Source organism: Protobothrops mucrosquamatus, unplaced genomic scaffold (genome assembly GCF_001527695.2).
Source record: "Protobothrops mucrosquamatus isolate PMUCROS unplaced genomic scaffold, P.Mucros_1.0 scaffold437, whole genome shotgun sequence".
Classification (NCBI taxonomy): Eukaryota; Metazoa; Chordata; class Lepidosauria; order Squamata; family Viperidae; genus Protobothrops; species Protobothrops mucrosquamatus.
Genome location: NW_015386761.1, coordinates 168,169 through 195,550, shown reverse-complemented (window position 1 = coordinate 195,550; position 27,382 = coordinate 168,169). Strand labels below are relative to the sequence as shown.

At 37.6% G+C, this 27,382-nt stretch overlaps 2 protein-coding genes across 2 annotated transcripts in view; one reads left to right on the top strand and one right to left on the bottom strand.

The window, feature by feature from the left end:
- Positions 1–10,682, bottom strand: part of STK4 (serine/threonine kinase 4) — a 56,699-nt gene extending 46,017 nt beyond the window's left edge. The window contains exons 1-3 of the mRNA XM_015816362.1: positions 10,573–10,682; positions 5,227–5,307; positions 1,934–2,062 (exon numbers count right to left, since the gene is read on the bottom strand). Coding sequence (XP_015671848.1) covers positions 1,934–2,062; positions 5,227–5,307; positions 10,573–10,604 — 242 coding nt within the window. The 5' untranslated portion in view covers positions 10,605–10,682. The remainder of the gene's footprint in view (positions 1–1,933; positions 2,063–5,226; positions 5,308–10,572) is intronic.
- A 2,916-nt stretch (positions 10,683–13,598) lies between these two features.
- Positions 13,599–26,584, top strand: TOMM34 (translocase of outer mitochondrial membrane 34). Its single transcript, XM_015816361.1, has 7 exons — positions 13,599–13,800; positions 16,343–16,442; positions 17,428–17,580; positions 20,009–20,175; positions 20,808–20,955; positions 24,533–24,659; positions 25,087–26,584. The coding sequence occupies exons 1-7, from the start codon at positions 13,680–13,682 to the stop codon at positions 25,189–25,191; spliced, it is 921 nt and encodes a 306-aa protein (XP_015671847.1). The 5' UTR covers positions 13,599–13,679; the 3' UTR covers positions 25,192–26,584.
- Positions 26,585–27,382: the final 798 nt, after the last annotated feature.

Here is a 27,382-nt window from a genome sequence, read left to right as displayed (position 1 = left end):
GGGAGGTCACGGCGGCGGCGGCAGCGCGGAAGGGAGGCAGCATTCGCTCCATAAGACGCACAGACATTTTCCCCCATCTTTTGGGGGTGAAAAAGTGCGTCTTATAGAGCGAAAAATACGGTAATTGCTTTGAGGGAAAATAGAAAAAACTACAAGATCAATTTGGAATTAATACAGATATATAGCTTTGAAATTTGGGGACTAAAAGTACCTTTGAAAGTGTTTTTAGAAAAGATATTTGAAAGTCTATACAATAGGCTTGGATTTGGAAAGCTGGAAGACGGTGACAACAACATCTAGTGGTGAATCACGGCACTACAATTTATTATGCTTATAAGAAACTTGCCTTGAAGCCTGGACTTAAATAAGACTCTTTGTTGTTCCTGGAAACTTTCACTTTTGCAGACTGCAGTTGGGAAAAGGGAAAAAAAAAACCCTCTTGGGCTGCTTATCTGTGTTGGGGATCCTATTGGACTATAAAGACTACATACAAAAACAAAATGGGTGTTTCATACTTAGCCTCAAATGGTAAAAAAAACCATCTTTAACACTTGTCTCTGAAGCCCCCAGCGTGATATACATACAAGAAAATGTTAATGAATCTCAGAAAGAAATTATTTCTATGTTGAAATCAATCCAAGAGACAATTGTTTTATTTCATGATGAGACTAAAAATAATGCAAATGAGATAAAAGAACAATTTTCTAACCAAACTTACAAATCCAGACAATGACCACAAAGAAGGAGCTAGTAACCCAGAAAAAAAAAGAAGGAAAATTAGAAGAAACGGATCTAAAGATTGAGGACCTAAAGAAAGGAATTAACAGACAGATACAGACAAATGAAAAATTAGAAAATGCAATGATAACACTGGAAATGGAAAATGGAAAAGATTTTACTTGTCAAGATCTCAGAACACATTTGAGGATAAGGAAGAAGAGCTGATTGAACAGATGATAAAGCTGTTAGGAGAAATCTGAATATTGACAAATAAGAAATGAAAAGAAAAACTAAAGGAGAAGTATGGAGGCTGTTTAATGCATATAAATGGGTTGAGCATTCTTCCAAAAACATTTCAATCAATTTTTCTTCCTCATTCCAAACAATATATACAAAAACAGAGGAAGAATTACTTGATGATTCAAATGTGCTGACTTGGAAAATTATTTGGCAAAGGAAGAAAGCTAGAGTAAGACTGAAGAAAATAGAGGTTTTGACCTATTAGATGAAATATTATACTATTAAACAGATGTTTGAATATGGTTAAGAAAATAGATAACTGTTAGAAATGAAATTATTATAATTAGGATAGGATTTGTAACTAGAATATTATACTTTGTTATGAGATGGGAAATATGAAAATTTTAAAAGAGTTTGAATAAGGGAAGCTTTTGGTTTCCCAAATATAATTTATTATGAGAAAATTATAAGCAATAGAGATATTTTGAACAATGATGGGAAATTAAAAAAAATTTAAAAGCAGGAAAAACAGGATATTGATTGAACAAATGGATGTTAAGTGCATATGCAATTGAGATATGTTCTGGCTATCGATATTATGTATAATACCAGAAAAATGTGATGAAGATGTCTATATTTAATTGTATATGTATTGACAGTAACAAGAATTGTATTTGCCCAGTGTGGAAAAATGCATACCACCGGAAGAAGAGAGGATCAAGGAAGCACTGGATGGTGTAGTATTGGAACGGGACTGGGAAAGTTAATATGTACCACTGAATTACCAATGGACTCAGACAACACGTTGTTTATTAAGTACTCATGATTAATTAATAAAAAATGTATATAAAAAAGAAACAATCTAGAGAAAAAAGTGACATAACTTCCCACATAATTTTTTAACAGTCATTTTTAGAATGAGAAACAAGAAATTTCCCACTGGTGAATGAAAATACCGAGTGCTGATACTTACCTATCACATTGTTGCATTATTGATATCTCCTTAATAATCTCCTGCAAATCAGACTCAACAGGAACTTGCTTAATTGCAACAACTTGGCCTGTTTCTTTATGGATAGCTTTGAATACGCTGCCATAGGATCTGTAACAAGAAACCCAAACTTCAAACTCAGAAAGAATAAAATAAAAGAAGCTTGATCATTGTGCTGGAATGCCTCATGTCAAACCTTGACTCCTGAAAAGTGCCATGTAGTCCTCAACTTAAATCAATGGATTCATTCCTCAATAAATCAATGAAAATCAATATTCTGACTCATTTAATTGGGTTCTTAGGACTTATGTGGAGAACAGATTATATCATAGATCATATATGCAGAACTATTGAAAATTAAAAAGGGTTCACCAACCTTTTAAGTACTACTGTATATGAGAAACATTACTGGAATAAGCTGTTTTAATACTCCTAATATGGAAAAAATATATTTGGAGGAAAAACATAACTTTTGTTCTCAAGAAGCTGACTTTTTAGTTTTTAGAAGCTAAAAGTGAGACTATCATAAATATTCATCGTTAATCAATATCTTTATTTAGTGGGATACAGATTATGAACCAGTGACGTTACTTAACTTTAAATGTGCCAAAGATTAATTGATTTGTTTCATTACTAGAAATGAACTGTGGAGTATATTTTGCATGCTTAATCTCACTTTTGAAAAGAGTGCAATCTAAGTCATGTATGGCACTGCTGGATATAAGAGAAAATTTTGGAATATTTACAGCCTTGTCTCATTCTTTTAACTCAGACTGAGAAAGTGAGGCTTTGCACACAGCACAACTTCCTCAATTGCTAGAAATGGATAACCTGCAGACATAGCAGCCCCCCCTTTGGAACCCTTCTAACCACTACAGAGTTTCCTACTGCCTTGAGGCAGGAAACTTGCAGAACCTAAAATAGGCTAAACAAACAAAACACCAGAACTTGGGGAGAAGGGAGAAACAAACAAAAAACAATAAAATGTTATGAAATCATTTTAAATGCTACTAACTTGATTCATGTAAAAATGTTTACTTTGTTTTGGAAGACAGGAACTAAAATACTTATCTTCTAATATATGTCTGTGCACTTTCAACCGCTATGGCAGTATGGAATATTTGACATTACAGGAGTAGCAGCAGAATAATCTTTAGGTCACATATTGCAAAAATGAAGATGGTAACAAATGATCTCCATAGAAATGACAAAATCATTTCATGGACCTCACTAATAGTACCCTTTTAGGCTTTTTTCCCTGACCATGCTTGAAAAATCTTAATGGTTTCCTGGCCGGTTTAGAAACATAGTCTTCAGAACAATAGGGATGGAATCTTTAACAGAATTCTGCATGTATACAGGTAGTCTTGAGTTACGATGGCCACTGGTGGCAGAATTTCTGTTACTAAGCAATGCAGTTGTAAACAATTGTAACTTTGGTAACTAAATGACCATAAGTCAAGGATTACCTATACCCAAAAGCTCATAATCATAAACATCATCAGCAAACATAATGTACTAATTTAACAAATATACTAATTTAACAAAGAAAATCACAGTAACTAAAGTAACAAAAGTGTAAAGTAAAACAATGTTTTTCCTACATATCAAACTCATGAACCTATTTTCATTGGTAGCTACCTCCCCCAGTCCCAATCCAACAAGGCATGTCCCAGAATTAAGTATCATTTGGCTAGGTCAAACATGGAGAAACTTTCTGTAACTCCATGACACAAAAATCATTATGGTCAATTTTAGACTGGCAGTTGCTCTATTCCTTTACAAGTTTAGAAAGCTAGTTAAAATGATCCAGCCCAGTTCTTCTTTTGCAATGGTTTGGGTCCTGCCTAAAAGTGGTACTGGAAGAATTATTTTTCAACATCTGAATCACTTACCTATGGTGTTCCATAAGCTACTGTCTTATCTTCCATGCTGTATAACAGAGGTCCCCAACCTGTGGGCCATGGCCCACTACCAGGCAGTGGCCGCTTGGCCACCAGGCTGCGTGAAAGGATGGCCAGTGCACGAACCAGCCTACCCCGAGTGTCCCATCAGTGCTAGCTTCGCCCTACCCCTGAGCATCCCACCGGCACTAGCACCGTCCCAAGCATCCCGCCAGCACTAGCACCACCCTGCCCTTGAGCGTCCCACCTGCACTAGTGCCACCCTGAGCATCCCGTCGGCGCTAGCGCCACACCGCCCCCAATCACCCCACAGGCACTAGCGCTGCCCTGCCTCAGGCATCCCACCGGCACTAGTACCACTCATAGCATCCTGCCAGCGCTAGCGCCGCCCCATTTGCAGCACTCGTACCTGCACTGACCCATTTGCATGTGCCTATGCGCTCACATGCGGCCGTTTGCTTGTGCGCATGTACTCATGCATGGTCCATTTGTGCACACGCACGTGGGGCTCATTTTTGTGTGCGCAGGTACGCAGCCCATTTGTGCGTGCGCACACAGCGGTGCCTGCCTCCCTTTCCGGGCCGCCAAATCAAAAAGGTTGGAGACCTCTGCTGTATAACATCTATAGGAAATTAGTGGGGGAGTTTTGGGTTCTGGAATGGAGTGCCATGTATTTACTGATGACACCAGGCTCAACTGTTCCCTACCAATTAATTTCAAGGAAGCAATCAGCATCCTTGGATCCCTTCTAATCTTAATAGTGGACTAGATGAAAGAGAACCACCTGAAATTAAATCCAGATTAAGAGAAAAGTACCATTCATAGAAAAAAAATAGACTGTAGGATTGAAACAAACATTCCCAGAAAAAGCAAATTCAGAGTTTGGGGATGCTTCTTGAACCTCACCTATCACTGAGTTTGCATGTGTAGGCAAAAATTATGTATGCATAATTACAGTTCATGAAGCTATGTGATCTTTCCTCAGTGGGTAATTACAATCTCTCTTGACTGTTTGGATGGGGCTACCCCTGAAAAGTGTTTGGAAATTATAATTCAAATAAATTGTGGCAGCTCCGCTAGATATATGGTGCAAGATATATGGAACATTTGATGCTACAATAAAACAGCTTGACATTTCCTGTCTCTTAGAGTACAAGTCACTCTATAGCTAACTTTCTCTACTGCAGTCTATAAAACAATGTTTTGCTCCGAAATAAGCAGTCTGGTTTATTTAGTCTTCAAAATGACTTGCTGTTTCAATAGAGTTTAGTTTGACAGTACATATCAGGAAATGACATCAATCCTATATGCACAATTATCTATGGCAACATTATATAGGCTGTGATAAGGATATTTGTGTGGTTTACTTACCCTTCTCCAAGTTTTTCCAACACATCAAACACTTCTTCAGGCTGTTTTGTCAAACTATCTTCATCTAATTTTCTTAGCTGCCTGGAATCAAATAATTAGATATGTTATCAGATTTTGATGGCTGGACCTTCAATATCAACTTAATTCCAGCAGCAAATATAGTTTATTAACAAATTATTTTACCAATACTGAGCATAATCCATACATATACAAAACTGCATTTTTTAAGGACAGGCAGAAGAGAGACTCTCAAAGTTCTCAGGCAGCCTGACATTTGCATCAGTTGTATCTCTTGTACTAGGAAGTATTCTAATTCATAAAATATTTTTCATCCAAAATGCACAATTAATTATGAAATGTTTTCTACAGTTGCCTGAAAACTAGGTATTCATTTTCTGAATGCAAAAATATAAAAAAATCAGCAGCATATGCAAAACAGATAATGATTTTAAAAGAGGAAATATTACTAAGGTTCCATTCAGGAAATGGTGAAACACAAAAACAAGTCTTAATGATAAAGCTTTAAGATTACAGAATATAATCTGGTTTAGAATAAAAAAACAGCAAATACACTATCCTTCCCAAGTTACTATTTGGATAATTGTTAGCCCACAAACTATTCTAGCTGTGCATTTTTAAACAGGCCACTTTCATATATCACAGTGTGAATTCAAATGTATTAACCACTATAAGCAACCAATTAATTCATTTCTAAATGTTATCATAACACATTCAGCGGCTACCTCTATTAGGAATTTTTAAACTCTGTAATTTTATTTATTTGATAAATTTATATAAGTAGTCTTTGTTTCGCACCGTGATAGGGATCAGCACTAAGTAGGAAATGACAATAACTGTGTTTTCTGGCTCAAAATTGACAACACTAATCAGTTTCACACTTTTCACTTTTGTTTGCCTCCTACTCACTTCCATACCCTTTGGAATGTGTATCCTAGTGCTCGGATAATTAACAAGAAAGGAATTAATATTTTTATTTACACTCATTGTAGATAAAGATTATAAGAGAGTAAGCAGGCACACAAAGGAATATCCATCAAAAGCAATGTACTAGCATCAGCAGCTGGGAACACACTATCTGTTGTGTGCCTGATTACTCTCTTGTAATCCCATTTTCTCCAATCTCTCCACTCTGCAGGAGAAGGGGGACAAGCAATTTCTCCTTTGTCTAATCCATTCCCACTCCTCACAAAGGGGAGAAACTGGAAAGTAAACAGCATAGTGCTTTTGATGTGTATTTCCCACTGTATGCCTGTTTATTCTCTTATAATGTTTTTCTCTTCAATCTCTCTGTTCTACAAGGGGGTGGGACTCTCTGTTCTACAAGGGGGTGGGACTCTCTGTTCTACAAGGGGGTCAGGAATAAGATGCCTACTAATTCTAATGGCGATCACATAACTGTGACGATCATATGACTGAAAAACAGCATGGCTGTAACTTTGAGTGGTCACTGAACTAGGCAGTTAGTGAGGGTTACCTATGTAGATGCCCATTTCACAAACATGACTCTCTAGTCTAAGTGGCCATCATCAATTTTAGAATCCCTCATATACACTCTTTGGGTATTACTTCATTGAGTAATTGCCTCCTCAGTTGAAATATCACCAGTCAATTCACATATTAGAGATTAATCATTTTAACAGAAAACATTAACCCAATTTTAAAATCACTTATGCTTATCATTGACTGAGATGGGTGGCTATAAAAATTGAATAATAAAGGTGCTTGAAAAGTGATTACAAAGTTTCATCAGCAATCTAAAGAAATGCAAGTATATTATATGTAGGAAATACAATTCAATGTATACAGTATAGACTAATTATGATTATAATTATCTATTTATCAAAATAGAGAAATGCTACAAACCAAGTAATACATCAAGTAATCAAAAACTAAAAAGTTTGAAAAATTATTGGCAATAAAAGAAAAAAGGGAAAGAAAATAAATTTGAGAATCCAAATTGTGAATATGCCAGAGTCGGAGTCAAATGATCAAAATTCAGATGCTTGGCACCTGGTTCATATTTATAATGGTTGCACAGAGGTCATGTGACCACCTTTGGCGACCTTCTGACAAGCAAATCAATGGGGAAGCCAGATTCACTTAACCACCATGTTACTAACTTAACTGCAGTGATTCACTTAACAACTGTGGCAAGAAAAGTTGTAAAACAGGGCAAAATTCACTTAAAACTGTCTCTCTTAGCAGCAGAAATTTTGCACTCAATTGCGGTCTTAAGTCATAGAGTAGACTATACTATATTTTGGTTCTCTAGATACTGAGTTACAACTCCTATTTATTTATCTATCCGTCTGTCTATCTGTCCAATCATCCATCCAATTTAGAGGCCATTTGATTTCACAGAACTTATATATTACAAAATAAGAATAAAAATATATTGCTAAGTGCAATATTACAATTTAATGAAGAAGGGAACAACAGAGAATGAGGTGGCTGGATGGAGTCACTGAAGCAGTACGCATGAGCTTAAATGGACTCCAGAAGAGGACAAGAAGGCCTGGAGGAATGTTGTCCATGGGGTTGCGATGGGTCGGACACGACTTCGCAACAACAACAACAACTTCAGCTTTCCTTTGCATTACAGACCCGCAAACGTTGTAAATGTTAGGATTGGTTGCAAAGTTACTTTTTCACACCATCATAATTACAAACAGTCACTAAACAAGGCAGGCAGTAAATTAGAACTACCTGTAGTCTGGAAAATAAGAGTTCTTTTTTCCAATATAATCTTTACTCTTTTACTTTTAGAAAGATATTCATACAAACATTATGTATGCTTTCAAAGGGATTTTAATAAATTCATACCTAAAATATACAGCTGGAAGACAACAATATGTTATACATGACTAGTATGAGTTAATATCAAGATGAAGCATGTGCAAGAGGTTTTATTAAGACTAAAAAAATTTCAACCCAAATTAGAAGGTTAGATGAATCACAATGTATTTCTGCATCTGCCATTAAATGGTTAACATCAGACCTGTTATGATATAAACACTTAAGCAAATATGTAATATTGATATGAAATTAGCATTCTCTAACCATGCAAAACCTAATTTGACACCTGATAATCATCTTCCTAAGAATTTCTTATGTTTTAAAATTAAGAAGTATCATGATTTCAGAAATCTCATTTTCGTTTTAAGTATTAAATCTGGAAATATAGTTGCATGCAAAGATTAAGGTAATCTTTTGTACCACAGCAGAAACAACATGTCTCTTAGCATCATCAAATGTAGGTCCCGGCTATTTCTACCAGATATAATGGCACAGGCTGATGTAATTGGGGAGAGGTGGCTCCTCAGATAGTTTGGTCCCATGCCACGAAAGGCTTTAAAGATTAAAACCAGCAGCTCTAATTAGAGACAGAAACAAACTGACAACCAATTCAGCTTGCGAGGTGTAACATGTTCTAAGAGCATACATAACTGCCTGTGCCACTGCATTCTATACCAGTCGAAGCTTTCAGATATTCTTCTAGGGCAGCGCCATGTAGACTACATTGTAATAATAAATTCTGGAGGTGATTAGGGATGAGTGACTGTCTGTAAGCAGGGCCTGGCAATCCAGCAGCAGGTGCAACAAGTGCACAAGACAAAACTCTGCAAAACCCCACCTAACCACATCTGTTACCCCATTCATCAAGAAGTCATGAGTCTAAGAAGACCCCCATATTGTGTATTGCGTCTGTTTGGGTCAGAGCAATCCCATCCAGAACCAAAGATGCCGTAGTGCTGGAACCACACAGTCTTGTCAGGATTTATCTGAAGCCTGTTTCCCATCCAGATCCTCACAGACTCCAAATACTAGGTAAGACATTCATAGCATTGCTTGATTTGGATAGATATAATTGGGTATTGTTAGCATACTGATCATACCTCAGCCCATGGCAACAGATGAGCTCATTTAGCAGCTCACATAGATGTTAAAGAGGAGACAAGAAAGCAAATATCTTATTCTGCTTCTGGAAAATAACTTTCAAATAACCATAATTACCACTATCAAGCAATTTGTTACAAATCTCTGGAAGTATTATATAAATGGTTCTAGACATCTTCAGATATCAAATAAATAGCAATGTTCACAAAGTACTGCCACTAACATAGCTTTTGTTACTTTCATGCCTATATTATGATCAAACTTTTTTTAAAAAAAAAAGATGGGACAAAAATCTAGTAATAATTCAGGAAATTATATAATTTGCAATCTATATATACAGAATATTTAATACTTTAAATGTTTAAGCCACTGTTTAAGCAATTAAAACTGTACAAGAAACTGATTGCCAGTATTTCAGGATTTTGACATTTTAGAACTTCCCTTTGTGCAGTTAAAGACACTGGGTGCTCCTCTACGTATTCACTTCCCCTTACTATGTTTTTAAGCAAGCAATGAGCTTTGGTAAGTAAAGATACCAACTTCCTCTGTAGATGGCGTCTAAAATGTCCAAAGTACATCAAAATGTACGCATGTGCACCCATAATATTTTTAATTTCAGTTTATGCTCTACCTCCCACAGAAAAGCTATTTCTAAAAAGGCAACATATTACTTGGAAAGCCTTGCAAATCCATAAAACAAAACTTTTACTATTCACTTCTCTATTCTTCTGTTGATGGGTTAACCCCAAAACCTGGAAACCAACCTGAACTGTAGGAAGCCCTGTTTTAAATACCCAGGCAGAAATTACTTATGTCCAGGCAGAGATGATTATCTCAATCTTTGGAAAACTACTAGAGTAATCAATATGGGATTTCACCCTAGGCCACCCTCAGTTAAGATGCCAAGTTCATATCTTTAGATATCATCAGTTGTATCACGCTAACGGTACCACTGCATTTCTGCTGACTTTTAATGAAAAATCTGTACAGTGGTACAGTGACTAAGGAAAGCAGATACTCAAAATATACATATAGGGTGACCCAAGATGGTAGCTAGGAATTTCAGACGGAACTTAAATCGAAAAAAATAGTTGGAACTAACGCAGACCGAAGAGGCAAACAGCTGCAAAACGCAGACCCGACTCCACCAATAGGAAACAAGCTGGGGCACACAGTTTGAGACAAAGAATTGCAGAAAGACGCCTGTCCTTTGAGCACAAGGTGCAGGCGAACCCCGACCAGCGAAAACCAGGGGAGAAAGGTCAGAGCTTCCGCTGCAGAAAAGACCGAAGAGGAGGTCTCAGAGGCAAGAAAAAGCGCAGTGTGCGCGCAACCCCCTTGGCTCTATCCTCGACCATTCTTCCACCATCCTAATCGCACGGTCACGCCCTTTTCTCTGGGGGGGGACCCCAAAGTCCGGCTTCTCACCGGCGCGGGTGGCGCAACTGCACGGTCTCCATGGCCGCAGGAGCAGCAGCCGGTAGACAAGGGCTGGGATGATGCGGAGAATCAAAGAGAAGCGGCAATCACCGGTGCCCCATCCCGCCCGCTTTCTTGCAGCTCTACTCGCTCTGACTAAAAGCAGAGGCCCCGCCCCCCCCCAAACAGCGGCTGCACTTCCGCTTCGGAGCAGCCTATCAAGGCGATGCCCGCCGGCCTCTGCAAAAAAACCCGAAGCCAATACGGACCCCGCCCACCCGGCAGCTGGGACTGACGGACGACAGCGCGGTGGGGGGGGGGGGCGGAGATGTAATTCACAGCCCTGCCCACGTGGTTCGCGCCAATTCTCTCCTGTCTTTGGAGGGCGTGGCTACGGGGATAATGAAGTCCCTCCTTTTATTCCTCGTTTATGCACAAGAGAGGGTGTGGTGGGCACGCGCTTTCCCGAAGTTTGAGTAAGATGTGGCAAACCCACTAATTTTGGAGATGGTGGATTCACACGTTGCATTGAAAGATGAATTTTCAATCATCCTGGCGGAATTTACACCTTTCGCTAATTTATATCCTTTATTACCGCGTAAGTTCGTTTTCTTGTTGTCCAGGATGTATCTATAGCACCACAAAACTAAATAAAACACTTTAAAAAAAGACACAAAGGACTAAAATATCCTGAAATTGTCATCTTGTAAGATCTGAGACAGGAAGTTTTAAAAGGGGGGGAGGGGGCAGGTACAGCAATCCCCTAAGATTTTAATAATTTTTGAAAATATATGTAAATTGAAGCACCAGAGTGCAGTGCAGCCATTGGCTATCAGCGAGCCCCTGAGCACAGGTTAACAATCATTGGGCTTGTTTGGCACACAAGGACTTTTGTGGTTTATATTCCAATGTAATGTAAAAAAATTTGTTAAGTCAGCATGTTCACAGTAACTGGCCCAACCTATCCCTCTAAACTACCCTGGCTGAGTAAATTTTTGAGCCTACTCTTATCCAAATATATGTTAGCTTTTGTACAGTGGGGATTTAACTTATATGTGGTTGCAATCTTATACCTAGGATTACTTGTGAATAGTCATGATTAGAATACTATAAGTATATGGTCGAAGTATACCCAGTTCAGAAGAACAGTCCTGATTATTTGGGATTGTTATTACCTGGATTCAGTTTTTAATCCATTTTCTTGGAAGAAAACTCTTGAATTAAGTGAATTGTGTTACAATTATTAAATAATACAGAGAATTAAGGATTTATATATCACAGCATGCACTGGCTTAAGTAGAATGATCTTATTGGGGCAATTCTAGCAATCCCAAGAAAAGTATTCGACATTTTAAATTACATTTAAATTCCATCAGACAACTCAATTGTCTGTAGCAAAAAGCTTATTAACAACAATCTGTTAGCCAATTATACAAGAGGGGAGAGAGGAAATGGTTAAGAATTGGCCCACTGTTTTGTAAGTTTGAGGAAAAATAAGGACCAAAATGAGTATGTATAAACGAAAAATTCAGCTTTGCTGAGACTTTTAAAAAACAAAATAGCTACCTTAACTGTCTGCAAAGGTTAAGGCACTCATTTTGCTTTAAGAATGGTATATCATGAAAAGTCCTGGTCTGGAAGACCTCCAAGGTTCCTTTCAATGCTACCATTCTGATTTTTTAAAAAGATTAAAAGAGGGATTATGAGGTTTAGAAAAGGCCAGGAGGGCCACTAGGAGGCTGTGTGTAGTCTGCAGACATCTGCTAGCTAGACTGTTCTTGTACTATAAAACAGAGACCTTTCACTGATGAATAGGGGCTGGGTGGCACAAACAAATAGATATCCCTAGATATAAATCTAATAGCAATTAAATAGAACTCATATTATTGTTATGTGTTTAATAATTCTCCCTTCTGTTGCATTATAAATTTCAGTAATGTAACAAATTTGGTTGGGACCACTGCAATTTATGGATGTCTGTAGTAAGGCCCCTCATGGCTTAATCTTCTGTACAGAATCCACTTCCTTTTTAATAAAAAAGCATTCTGTCTTGGTCAGAATTTGCACTGTCCTAGATTCCCCTCCCATACTTTATTATATGCCTGTGCTAAACTTTGCTATGGACAAAACTCAGCAGCACTTTTTCGTGTGGCTGCTGATAAAAACAGGATCACCAATATGATTGCCAACATCCGATAACACAGTGGTTCTCAATCTTTTTAATGCCGCGACCCCAACCGGTCGTAAGTCGAGGACTAAACCGGTCGTAAGTCGAGGACTAAACCGGTCATAAGTCGAGGACTATGCGTGGTTCCACCCCCTGCGCCAGCTGAGGCGTAGCTGGCAAGCAGCAGAGACGGAGCAGGCCGACCACCAGTTGGCCCAGCCCAAGGGAGGTAAGGCACCCACTGGAAAAGGGGGAAAAAATGGCGGACAAAAAAAATGGCGGACAGCCTTGCTTGGCGACCCCCATGAAATGGTCGATCGACCCCAAATGGGGTCCCGACCCACAGGTTGAGAACCACTGTGATAACAGATATGGCACAAGAAGAAGAAGAAAAAACCCTGATGTGATTCTCTCCACCTTTTAATATAAACCCCACTATCTGTTGGAAAGTCATTGACACACACACACAAACACACACACACACACAGAGAGAGAGAAAGAGAGAGAGACTTAAGTTAATATGTACCTTTTCTTTCTTACTGAAACTTCAGTTTCCTGTTCAGTTCATTTCTATGCAATTTTATGGGAGATTACTGTTTATAAATTTATTGACAGATTATTCCAGAATGAATGCACTGGGCTTTCCTCCCATAGAAGGAGCTCGAAATATTCAATTGGGTTCACCTCCCAGTGAATACAGTGCCCGTAGTCTAAGCCCCTAGCTTCATACCTCACCCTCACCACCACCACCACCACCACTGACTCTCTAATCTGCTGCATGGATTATAGTGCTGGACCTTCGCTGCACAGGCGTCTCTAAAGGAGGGAGGCGGGGCGTCGGCCGCTTGCGCCGCCCCTAATTAAATCGAGCACGGAGAAAGGAAGCGTCTTCTCGTTTCTACGCCGCCAGCCGGTGCCGGCTTTTTCAGACCTCCCTCGCCTCGAGTTCATGGCTCCTGCGTCGCGGATCGCCGACCTTAAGCAAGCGGGCAACGAACAGTTCCGCAATGGGCAATACGGCCAGGCGGCTGCGCTCTACGCCCGAGCTCTGGAATTGCTGGAAGCGGCAGGTACTGGCTTGGAATTCGAAGCCCCGCAAGGCCTCGCTCGGTGTCCGGGGCGGGAAATCAGGAACGGGAGACCTCGGGCTAGGACTCTGAGGCAGTCGCCTCGTTGCCTCTCTTATAACCCCTTCGATAGGCAGAGAAAGGGTTTTACCCTCAGCCATCGGGGTCGCTCCTTGCTCGGTGCCGGCTTATTTCCCCAAGTCTGACTCCATTTACTATACTTGTTTCGTGTTGGAAATGAGTTGTGTGTAAGATGGGGTGGGAGCGTCCAGCTGGGCTTCAAAGTCACAGCCAAGGGTGGATGGATGGCATTATTTACGTTTACAATTCCACATTTCATTTGCAAAATCACGAAGGGCCTTCACGGATTATCTCAGAATATCTCTGAGTAATGACTTCACCCATTTCATAGGTGGGTGAAATTGAGGAGGAGAGATTCCCTGGCAGAGATGAGACTTGAATCTGTTGAATCAGCAATTGGATAGTAAAGTGTGTGGGCCACTGTCTTTAATTTTGTCAAGAGAGGAGCAGAAGCTTAGAAGGACACATAATTCAGAATTGAGTCTGGCCTGGGCTTAGACTAGTAATGCTATATTTCAAAACAGGTCCTGGATGAATTCCAATTTATATCAATGCGCATTCTCTTTGGGTTTAAGTCTTGGCCAGACATTTTCTTTTTTAAAAAAAAATAGGTTAGTGACTAATATTTTAGACTATAAAACTAGAACCGAGCTTGAGGATCATGAAGTATAAATGCACAAACAAACCCACAAAGATGATTTTACCGCTACATAAATGTGGACACCCAGAATAATTTAAACAGTACCTGATGGCAGAATATAAAAACTCCATCCCATTAGCTGAGTTTGAGCGTTCTGGGCTTTTTTTTTTACCAACTTCTTAGGTAGATAAGAGGTGCTTTATGGTCCTCTGGATTAAAATGGAACAGCATTCTTTCTCTTGCTACATATTCTTGGAATTGCAGCCAGTGGACTACATATAGACCAAACGTGGCAGATTGTGGTGGACATACAAGAAGAACTTTAGGTCTTCATAATTTCCTGGTCTTAAGTTACTGGGAGCCTCTGAAACCTCTTTCATAATAAGCTTTAGACTTATTATGTCAGCAAAGCTATCTGCTGCAGTCACAATGAGAGATTTTTGGCCACTGGCAGAAGTGAAAGTTAAGTGTGGAGTCAGAAGTTGGATAGCTCTAATGAAGCACTTTCTGTTTCTTTTCCTTTCTATTGCCCTGAGCCTCAGAGCTTTAATAGGAGTGGCTCATTTTTAAGTATTTTCTGTTTATTTCTGCTCCCTGTGTTCCTTATGGACTCTAAGGTGAGGAACAGAAATTTATCTAATTACATTCTAGCTTCAGCCTTGTCTCCCTTTGACTTATGCAATTGTAGCCTTTGTAGTTGTAGTCTTGTCCTAAACACCAGATAGTGCTTTCCAAATAGAAAGCAACATTCTGGAATGATAGAACATAGTGAAAGGCCTAAGATATCTAGTAAATAAATGAAAGAAAGTAGAGAAAACTTAAAAGGCCTTTTGTAACATAAAGACCATTTTTAAGGACCATTTCTTTATATCTTTATAAAATGCTAATATTGTATATTCTGAGAAAGAATTTTAAGTAATTAATATATAATTGTTTGAAAAGATCATATAAAAGTAAAGTATTTCCATAATTTGTTTAGGCATCATATTGTCTTTTCTTTGTTGCTAATCATGTGTGAATAATGGATACAAACGTTTACATGCTACCTATTGAAAAATAAGGCAAAAAGTTGCTAGCTCTGTCTCTTTCCTTGAATAAATACTACTTTAAATTGTATACAAGCATCATTTAGGTACCCAGTCTATAGAAAACAGCAAAGGTAACATATGTAAGAAAACTTCATTTTTGATTGCATGTATTTCTATTTTTTGACATTTGTATTCAATTATAAAGAAATCGGCAGACCATATTGGTTATTTAGCCATGTTTATAGGAATATTCAATAGTCCTTTGAAAGCTAGTATATAAGACTGAGTAGTGTTGAATGTCATATTAAGTGAAACCATTGGTTCAAAAAGTTTAGTTATGTCTATTCTGATCATATAGTCTTTTCTAGTCTTAACTGGAGATGCTGATATATCTGAATATATATAAACTACATTTCAATGATCCTTACCAAAATTATAAAAAAAACGAATTTAGCTCAGTCATAGGACGGCTAGGGAGGACTAATACAACTTCTAAATAAAAAGACATTATTGATTATTGGAGTTCTTTCACAATTGGCACAAGATAAAAATCTAATATATTCAGGATAATAAAGTGATAGAGAAAATTTTGTTACTCACAAACCACACAATTCCTTTTATTTTTTCCCCAATTAGGCTAGATAGAAATTATTGGACTTGAAGATTTATGTAGACAGCAAAAGGTATCTCAAAGAGAGGAGAGTGTGCCAAACTCAACTGTACCTTACCATAGACAAATGCTGTTCTTATTCTTAGGACATGTTTGTTATAGTTTAACACTTGTCTTTATACATAGGGGATGTGAATACAGAAGAAAAAAGTGTTCTCTATTCCAATCGTGCTGCCTGTTATTTGAAAGATGGGAACTGTAGTCTTTGCATTAAAGATTGCTCTGCGTAAGTAGCTGCTCTCTCAAGAAAAGAAGAATGAAAGTAGTGCATACATCCCTGTTTTTTTTTACTTTTTGGCTATTTAATGGTTGAGGTTTCTCATAATCTAGTTGGGATTGCCATAAAGAAAGTAACTAATTCTGCTTGTTCAGAACTGTGAAAAATTATCTTCCACATTTAACTTTTTTTCTATGTAGAGGCTACATATACTTCTATATATCCAGTTGTCAGTAGTTTCTTATTAGAGAGGAGAGAAGATGGAAGATGGTAATCCTGAGAGTTAGATATGTATTCCTTCAACTGACAACCAGTAAGAAATGTAGGAGAGATTAAAAAATGGATTGCTGTGCATCCTTAAGATAGCAATAGCCCTCTTAATTGATGACATGGAGTTAGCACTATACCTCTTATGTTTGGGAAATGTAAATATTACAAAAATGGGAATGTCATGTTTGTTATTTAGGTGCCATTAAGTTGGACATCATCTCTGGTGATTATCTGGGTAAATGCTCACCATCTTGACCTGTCTCTGCAACTGATTGAGTTGAACAGATTTGGCATTCCAATTATTTGATAGGTGATTCAGAAGAAAAAAAAATATTGTCACAAGAGTAGAAAGTTAATATTACTAAATAAATATGTATTGAGCATTAGTAAAGATGATAAACAGCCATTTCCGGGGTGGGGAGATTTGTAATGGAGCAGTTCTTATATCATGAGCACAATATTTATATATCATACTATTGTTTTTATTTTCTCTTATACCTTGGAAACTTTTTCCAGAGATAAGCTGCACATAGATATGTTACCCTCTTGGATCAAATACGTAAAGCTGTTTGGATAATTCAGCCAAATTTCAAATGTTAAATTAGGTGCATTTAAATATTATTTGTATTAATGGTACTTCTATGTATATAATGCTTCCAGGAATTAAATATGAATATTAACTTTTCTGCTCCCACGAACTATTGTTTTCTCCTCTGCTGATTAGCGCTCTAGATCTGGTCCCTTTTGGAATCAAACCTTTGTTGAGGAGGGCATCAGCTTATGAAGCTCTTGAACGATACAATTTAGCTTATGTGGACTACAAAACGGTACTACAGATTGATTGCACTGTACAGGCTGCACATGATGGAGTCAATAGGTAATCCCTTCCTTTGTATATAATGAGTACACAAAAATGACTGAATGATTTGCAAATTTGATGCCATTGAGATGAATTGGACTATACTCCTACAGTCTGTGATTCTAGCCCATAATGCCTGGGAATTATGGGATTTGACATTCAAAATACTTAGCATGAATTGTAATCCTCCATACTCTAGCCTCATTTAGGTAAGGTGCATGCCATGTATAGAGATATATAAAACGTTCTGCATTGAAAGGAAATGTTTTGGAACAAAGCCTATTATTTATTTATATAATTATTTGGATTATATTCTATCTTCCAGAAACTCAAGGGGACACACATTACTCTCCCTGCACCAATTTTCCCCCTAGCACACCTTAGCTAGAACCCTGTCAACACGGAGGCCATTAAATGTGGAGGACAGGCATAAAGTAAACCAGCGATTTCTTGGGAATACTATATTGAAATAAACTTTCTAGAAATAGCCATAATAACTAAGTAATTATTAATCAGTCACCTGTTTGTTTTTAAGTGAATGCTGTGAAATGGCTATTACAATATATGACCAATAAATCTTTGTAAACTTAGCAACCAAAATCTTTCTTCATTTATTTTCTGATAATAGACACAAATTTGTTTACCAGATAACATTTAAAAATAATTTTTCATAAATTACTTCAAAGATGGGCAGAGGATAACACGCAGCCCCAGTATCCCATTTCCACACCACCATTATGGGTTGTAAACTTCTCCCAATCCCATCAAGCATCATCTCCAAAGGCCAACATCTCAAATGCAAGCTAGGGGGCAGAGAGTGCCATTATGTGTGACTGGCCTTCCAGTCAAAAGAATGATTGTAAGCCATCTAGAGTTTACCTTGGCGAAATGGGTGGCATAGAAATTTAATAAATAAATAAAGAGGCTGTATTGCAATTTCTGACCTGTAAAAGTCAGATACCATCTCGTTGATACCCGAGATATATTTGCTCAGGGTCATTCATGGCCTTGTGACCTCTCATCTGGACTATTGCAATACTCTCTACATGGGGTTGCCCTTCATCATTCGAAAGCTTCAACTGGTGCAAAATACGGTTGCATGGGTAATATACAGGGTATTAGATATTAGACACATGTAACATTGCTTCATGAGCTATACTGGTTGCCAGTGTGTTTCTGGGTGCAATTCAAGGTGCTGGTTATTGCATTTAAAGCCTTTCATCTTAGGGCCATCTTCTCCCAATTGTTTCTACCTGTTCAATTCAGTTAGGCAGGTTGGGCATCCTGCAGGTCCCACCAGCCAAGGAATGTCTGTCTACTAGTGGTAAACAGGAGATGAGCCTTCTGTGAAGTAGCTCCTGCTCTTTAGAATATTCTATCTTAAGAGATCAGGATGACCTGCTGGTGTTTTGCAATGCCTTGAAGACTTGGTTGTGTGCCCAGGCCTGGGCCCCTGAGCATATGAAAGCCCCTGTTTCCTGGCTGTATGCATCCATAGTAAAAGTTTTACTTGGTGCCATATATATTTTATACTGTTTTCATTTGTGACTAGTAATAATGGTAAAGATTTGACNCTTGGGTGCATTCATCTCAAAACCAAAAATAACGTTGACCACCAAGAGAAGATTAAAATATTTAAAAGCATTTAAAACATTAAAAGCATTTAAAACATTTAAAATACAAGGCAACCAAGCTTTCGTCGGGCACTCCCGACATCATCAGGGTTGAAAAAGGCGGTTAAGGGTGGAACTTATATGCAGCCCTCAAGTGCCTGCATCCGGCTACGTGAACGTATGATCGGACCCAGCTCCCTGTGCTCCTGCGCTCTGGATACCTTCCTTTTACTTGTGCGTAAGCCCTTCACCTCCCCTCTCTGTGGAGGCACGGGGGAAAGGCCCCCCCGGCCTCGGCGTAGGTATCAAAGGGATGTGTGATGGGAAACAGAGAGGGGAGGTGAAGGGCTTACGCACAAGTAAAAGGAAGGTATCCAGAGCGCAGGAGCACAGGCAGCTGGGTCCGATCACACGTTCACGTAGCCGGATGCAGGCACTTGAGGGCTGCATATAAGTCCCACCCTTAACCGCCTTTTTCAACCCTGATGATGTCGGGAGTGCCCGACGAAAGCTTGGTTGCCTTGTATTTTAAATGTTTTAAATGCTTTTAATGTTTTAAATGCTTTTAAATATTTTAATCTTCTCTTGGTGGTCAACGTTATTTTTGGTTTTGAGATGTTTTCATTTGTTTATATTTTATAATGTACGGCACCAAGAGTCACTAATTGGGAAAGTATTCAAGTAAATACTGACACTTTTAAGAGCTAGTGCAAGAGACTTAAACATTTGTAAGAAGATTATTCCCTCTGGGGGTGATTCTTCATCTCTTCAAGAAGATATTGCAGCAGATAATATGCATTACAATAAGCTTAAATATAGTTCTCTTCATTTAGAATGACAAAGGCTTTATTGGAAAAAGATGGTCTTCAATGGCGCCAGAAGTTACCCCCCATCCCAGCTGTTCCCGTTTCTGCTCAGAGAAGGTGGGAGCCTCCTATTGGAAGCCAGGAAGATACTCCAAGAGCCAAAGCAAGTAATTCTGGTCCTGTAACAAAACAAGGTCAGTAGCCTTCTCATCTACTAAGTGGTAAGTGACTAAAGCATCTTTAGCTCATATATACGTTTCTAAAATGTTGTCCACAGTCTCTTTCATTTTTGTTGTGTTGTGTTTCCAAGGAACCACAAATGTATTTTGGAATGGCTGTTGGAGTGGAGGAAGAGACATTCTTTTGGGGTAGAAAATGACTGATAAAAACATGTACAAAAACTTGCTATCAGCACATATCACATCAATAAATAAGCATGTTGTTATTTGTATTCCTTAAGCTCTGCTAAACAATAGGAAACATGATTTTTTAAAGAGAATAAATAGAGTGGCATCATATATGAATTGACTTTAGGAAGACAATTGCAAAACTTACTATTCCATGCACTACAAGTGGCTTCTAGTTCAGAGAATTAATTAATTCCAATTAACTGGAAAAACATTGAGATTGGTGATAGTTGAAGTATCATATTCTATAGCAGAAATGTTTAATTTCTGAAATGGTACAGTTCAATCTTAAGTACTGTCATTCAAAGTCCTAAGCATTCAGGACTGGATTTTCATTTTTCTCTTATAATAATAAACATGCAATGAAATGTTTTCATTTTACTATTAGTTTGCTGTTTTTTCTTGAATATGAATTCCAGTGCCTAACGCTGCCTCAACTGAACGAGCAAATATGCTGAAACTAGAAGGAAATGAATTTGTGAAAAAGAACAACTTTAAGAAAGCTATTGAAAAATATACAGAGAGCATAAAACTCCACAAGATGGAATGCACAACTTACACTAACAGGTAATGCTTATGTAACCAAATGAAAAATAGCTTGACTGTTAAGTAATCAGATGATGCCACTGGTGGAGTTGACATTACATGTTAAATCACAATTTGATTAATTATGTGTAATATAATTTTACAAATTAAAATTTTATTCAACTTTAAATGGGTCATAGAAAGGAATTATCCTCGAGATATACATATTAGCCAGCACCACTATGAGCAGCACTCTATGCAACTCTTATATAGCTTGCTGCAATTTTTTGAGTTATTCAAGGATGATGGCTGTTCAAATGGTGATCACTCACACTGGCCTTTGAGATTTACACATCCAGTGATGTAATAAATTCCAGTCTGAATTAAAAACAAAAATTACAGTCTCACTGATCTCCATTGAATTTCCACATTACTTTAGATTACTTATTAGAGATAACAAGATATAATTCAGATATGTCAATATGATGAGGAACATGAGAACTTGGAATAGTATCTCCAAACCTTACACCCCAAGGGCAAAGAATGAAATAAATGGTTTCCTTATATAAAAAGCATGGTTCAATAACAAACATACAGGTAGTCCTCAACTTATGAGGCAGTATCTCGATTGTTGAGTGAAGAGATCATTAAGCGAGATATCCATATGACTGCCTTCCTCAATAACCACAATCCCAGCCCTCCCGGTTGTGGTCATTAAACAATCTCCCAGATCATTATACAGAGAAACTGAAAGAGCTGCCGGCTGAGTTCAGCTCCCCTCCAAGTGTGGAAACGAACTGCTCTGGCAGGCTGCCGGAATGGAGCTCAGATCTTCGGGATCTGAACTCTGTTTCTGCACTCCCCTGAAGGAGTTCGGCTCCCCTCTGTGCATGGAAGGAAACTGTTCCGGTGAGTTGCAGAAACAGAGCTCGGATCTGCCTGTTTTCTATACAGGTAGTCCTCAGCTTACATCCATTTTTGATCATTATGATAGCACTGAACGAGGAGGACTTGCAACAAGTCCTCAAGCCACTGCAGTGCTCGATGTTGCAGCCAGCAACACTCCCTGCTGACTTCCCACAAGCAAACTCAACAGGAAAGGGAGTCAGACGTTGTAGTCATGTATCATTGCTTAACAACAGCAACTAGAACTGCTGTTGCTAAGCGGCGCAATCACCTGGCATTGTGCTTTATCACTGTGTCACTTAGCTATGACAATTCTAGTCCAAATTGTTATCATAAACTGACGATTACTTCTCCCATGTGGATATCTACAGTGTCATGATAGTCTGTTCCCTTAACGCAAACATTTCCAGATGCTCTGGACAGTTTTTAGTGTAAGTGTTTACCTTTAAGCAAGGACTAAAATCAAATGGCAAATAGTAAAATTATTTTTCAACTCCATCACATGGAACAAAAAAAACCATAGGAAGATGGAAATCAATCTCATCAGTGTATCTTATTGTATTTTATAATATAATGCTTATATAATTTCCATCTCTTACTTTGTTGTTATAATTTGAAGCAATATAATGAACGTTTTTGCTATTTTGAGGCTTTCAGAAAGTTGACTGATTGATAGATGTTACAGCTTTGCCTAATGTATGAACCAAAGTACTTTATCATAGTGTCAGGGACTGGAGTTTATTTGATTGTCAGTTTAAAATTATACTGAAGGCAGAACACCTTAATAAATACTTTATTCATGGAAAACACACCTACACATGTCCTTTTTTTCTTCTATAGCTCTTTATTTCAGAACAACATTTTCTTGTTCTACTTGCATGACATTTATCTGTCTTTCATATATAGGAAAAACATTTTCCCATTCTCTTTTGAAGGCAGTTAAGATCCGTAAGTTAAACTGGGCCTATGAACTGAAAAAGAGCAGTCCCCTCCCTCCATTTGCATTACATAGGAATAATGAATTAGAAAAGCTGCTAATAATAATCAAATAAATAGCAGTTTCCAAAGGATGCAATGCAGTGGTGAGAATCCTTTTGGTAGAGTAAGGTTCCATTTTTATCCTGTGTGGGGCTGTGAGAAAATTGCTGCTGATGTTTATTTATTTAACTTATATGCCATCCATCCAAGTAAAACACACACTGGTAAAATAGCTTTGTTTTTAAGCTAGCACAAGTAAAGGGTTAAATTCAATTATACAGCGTACCAAACAAAATCCAAAAAGTACATTATAACAAGGGATTTTATAGTGCTGTAAATAGTGCTGTTCTGAGAGCCAGCATGATAAGATATTAAGACTAGGAGTAGGGAGATCCAGTTTCCTGTCCTCCCTTGGGCATGGAAATTGGCAGAGTGATTCAATCCTAGAAGTTGAAGAACTTCTGCCTATCAACCTGCACTGGATCAACATGATAGATTACATAACCATCAATAAAAAAAGCCTTCATCCTGCAGTGGACTGATGTGGGATACTGGTTATCAAGCTTGGCAACTTTAAGATGTGTGGACATGTGCTTTCAAAACTCCACATATCTTAAAATTGCTATTATGAAAAATGTTGATGTAGGATAATAACAATAACAACAACAACGAAAACAGGATCAAATATTTAATTTTCCATTTCTATTACATTTCCAAAGGGCTCAATAATATTTTCAAAAAGACTCTGAAAACTAGATTGAAAGCTCAAAGTGCCTGTGAACAAATCCTACATGGAGGCGCTGCACTATATTTGTAAAAAAAAATTCTAGAGAGTTGTTAACTATAAAAATTGGATTGGCTAAATATATCATTCTACATTTTTAGAATATATATTGTCATTTATACGCATGAATTGAAAGATGTAGCAATTTAGAGCAACATATTGCTCAGAGTGTATATAACTGCAGTATCTTAATAATAATAATAATAATAATAATAATAATAATAATAATAATAATAATAATAATAATAATAATAATAATAATAATAATAAAGTTGGAAGGGACCTTGGAGGTCATCTAGTCCAACCCCCTGCTCAGGCAGGAAACCCTATACCATTTCAGACAAATGGCTGTCCAGTCTCTCCTTAAAAACTTCCAGTGTTGGAACATTCACCTCTTCTGGAGGCAGGTTGTTCCACTGGTTAATTGTTATAACTGTCAGGAAGTTTCTCCTTAGTTCTAGGTTGCTTCTCTCCTTGATTAGTTTCCATCCGTTGCTTCTTGTCCTACCCTCAGGCGCTTTGGAGAATAGCTTGACTCCCTCTTCTTGACTCCCTCGTCTTTCTCTTCATTAAACTAAACTTCAGCTAGTAAGTGTGTAGTAACAGTAAATATGTAATGGTAACGAATAGTAAGTCACTATACAAATAAAACAATACTGTACTGGTGGTGACAAATAATGCCAAATAATTACGTCTATTATAATTTCAGGGATATGGAAACAGATTTGGAGGACAAGCTTTTCAGAAATTGTAGATATGTTGCAAGATGTATAAAGCCTTTTGACATTTTTAACAAATTGTATTGTATAGAAGTATAATTAAAGCCAAATATTTGAAAATACAAATGGAACATTTGCACTACTAGTCTTCAAGAGATGAATCAATACCTTGAGTCCTAAATTGTAACCAATTGTTTTTGAAGATATTTATAGGTTATTTTCTATATTTCAGGGCTCTTTGTTACCTGAACCTGAAGCAGTACAAAGAAGCAATTGTGGATTGCTCAGAAGCCCTTAAAATAGATCCTAAGAACGTCAAGGCATTTTACAGACGAGCACAAGCATATAAAGAGCTTAAGGTAAAGAACTGTGGGTTTTTTTAGTTTTAGATAAGTGCACAGTCAGCATAGGGCACTCAGATTTATATTAGTTGGTAAGGAAATAATCCCATTGGGTTCTCTTAAGATTTTCAGTAAATAATATTCCTTACAGTGTAGATCACTTTTATTGCATTGCATTTAAAGAACCATCCTGTAAATTTGCAGACAGCTATTGGAGCTGCTTATCATATTTTGCTGGAGGGTGGGGGTTTGTGGTTCTTCTGTGTAAGTTAAAAAGACAACTCCAAACAATTCTTTCTTTGCTTATAAAAGAGGACAGTACATACAGGGGCAGATATTGTCTACAGTTAGAACGGTATGGCTGCAACAAAATCATCAAAGTATTTTAATCCATTAAAAATACATCAAAGGTATTTTTCTCACAATTTTGTTTCTGTTTCTCTAGGACTATAAATCCAGCAAAGCAGATATCAACAGCCTCTTGAAAATTGAACCAGAGAACAATGCTGCTAAGAAACTACAACAAGAACTAAACAAGCTTTTAAAATAAGATAGCTAGAACGTTGTGCTTTTCTGATATGTTTTTTGTTTTTTTAAAAAAGATTACTGGGATGCATTTGCAAAATCCTAGACCTGCTGATGTTTCTCTGGTTCCTTCCCTTATAAAAAGTGTCCATTCTTCCTCCTGCAGTTCTAAAAATTCTATGTTATCTCTTGAGATCTGCAAATTATTTAGAAGAGGAGCTAGGCTGCAAGTATCTCTTCTAGAGAATTGTTTTTAATTAAGACACTATTTGTCCAATGTACTCCTAGTGTGTTTGCACAGACAGAACTATTATAGTGGCTGATTGATGAAAGTCTTGGCATAACAAACAAGAAGTAAGACTTTCAAGATCCTGCTTTGCCTTAATTTTTGTCGACTAGCTTTGGTGGAGCATTTTGGTCTTCAATGTGTTATTTGGAAATCTAAAAATGCTTTTGTCCTTTACTATAGAATGGCATGTTGTCCTTCCTTCATTTTATCTATACCTTTTGGCAGTTTACCTCTTAAATTCTTGGTATTTAAGCTTAATTTCACATTCTCTGAAGTTAAATACATGTTGAAATATGTTACTCTTTTTCAAAGATACTTTTTTTCATTTTAACCTTGTTATAAGCTAAAGTTCATGTGATGGAGGAGTGAAAAGAGGATCAGTTTAGAATGGCCCAATCTCAGGGATGCTTTTGCATCTGTTACGGTTGCTTATCTACAACCTAGATTCCTGCGAGCAAAACAAACAAACAAACTCTCAGAATAATTAAAAAAAAATCTCTGTAGAGAAGAATGAGTCATGTATGTTGGACAGCTCACAGTATCTCTCACATTGGCCATGTTTAGATGGGTCTGTTGGGCAGCTGTAATGTGGCAACATCTTCTAGGTGATTACATATTTTCCTTTCCTGCTATAGAGAATAGATAGCAGAAGAAAAAACACCTTGTTTAGTATTCAGCCTACTATCCTGATTCTCTACTTGAGTAGGAGAATTGAACATCCACTTGCTATTTGGTAGAAATGCTATCCAAGATTTACCAATATGTCACCTTAAAAAAATCCTTACATCTTCTACAGTATCTATATGGATGTTGCTACTCAAATTACGCTGTCTCTGCAGCTTTTCCAAAGTGGGTCTGTAGACACCCACTTAGAGCATTACTACTACTTGTCTTAGTGAGAAAAGAGCCTTGCCTCTTACTACAAAGTAGAGACTATGCACCAAGCATTTTGAGAAGATCCATTTTTAATGTACTGTGGAGTATGATTTGTTCCTAGAAATTTTAGAGAGAGAGGAAAAGTCTTTCCTTGGGCCTTGTTGCAAGGAATAAAGCTTGTTGCTTACAATATCAACTTACCCTGTTATTTTTAACTTTCAAAATAAACAAGCTGTTATGGATATAAATTCAGAATATTCCAAATCTCTTCTTTTTTTGGTGTTATAATACTGGGCCTCTCTTTGTTTTGAAAGAAATTTATCCTAATTTCATCCATACATTATCATTGTGTTATTTCATTCCCAAGAGGGAAAGGATCTACACCAGGAACGCATCTAGTACCTATACCTGCCAAGCAATACTATCCCCTCCCCCCAAATAAATGTAAATCCATTAAAATCTCATAATTTGTGGAAGTTTCCACTTTGTGGGAGGTAGGGATGGGATAGTCGATCCACTTTTTCTTTGAGATATTGTCGTAGAAGATTTTCAACCAATCTTCCTCTCCTTTTTTGGGAAAGGTGGAGAAGGTGATCAGGCTTCAGCTTCAATGGGCCTTGGAGGAAGTAAATTATTTGGATTTGTTTCAGTCAGGTTTTAGTATAGCACTGACATGGAATTACCGGTAATTATCCTGGTGGATCTAGAGGTGATAGTGTATTTATCCTGGTCCTTCTTGACTGCCTTTGAATAGCAGGGTATTGTTTAAATAAAAATCAATATATTAAGGCAGATAGAACATCAGAAAAAAGAGCCATTACTTGTGTGGCATAAATACAGCCTAGATGAATACCCAATTTCCAGACAGGGTCTTTAGTCTTCCCTCCCTGTTTTGGAGCCAACTGGAGCTGGATTACATAAATCCCCAAACTGAGCACAAGCATAGGCCCAAATGGTAGTATTAAATATAGCTCTGGAATGATGGTACCATACTTGCCAGGAAAATAAAAGTTTATCATGAGTCTGGTTTATGGCATACAGTATGCCATAG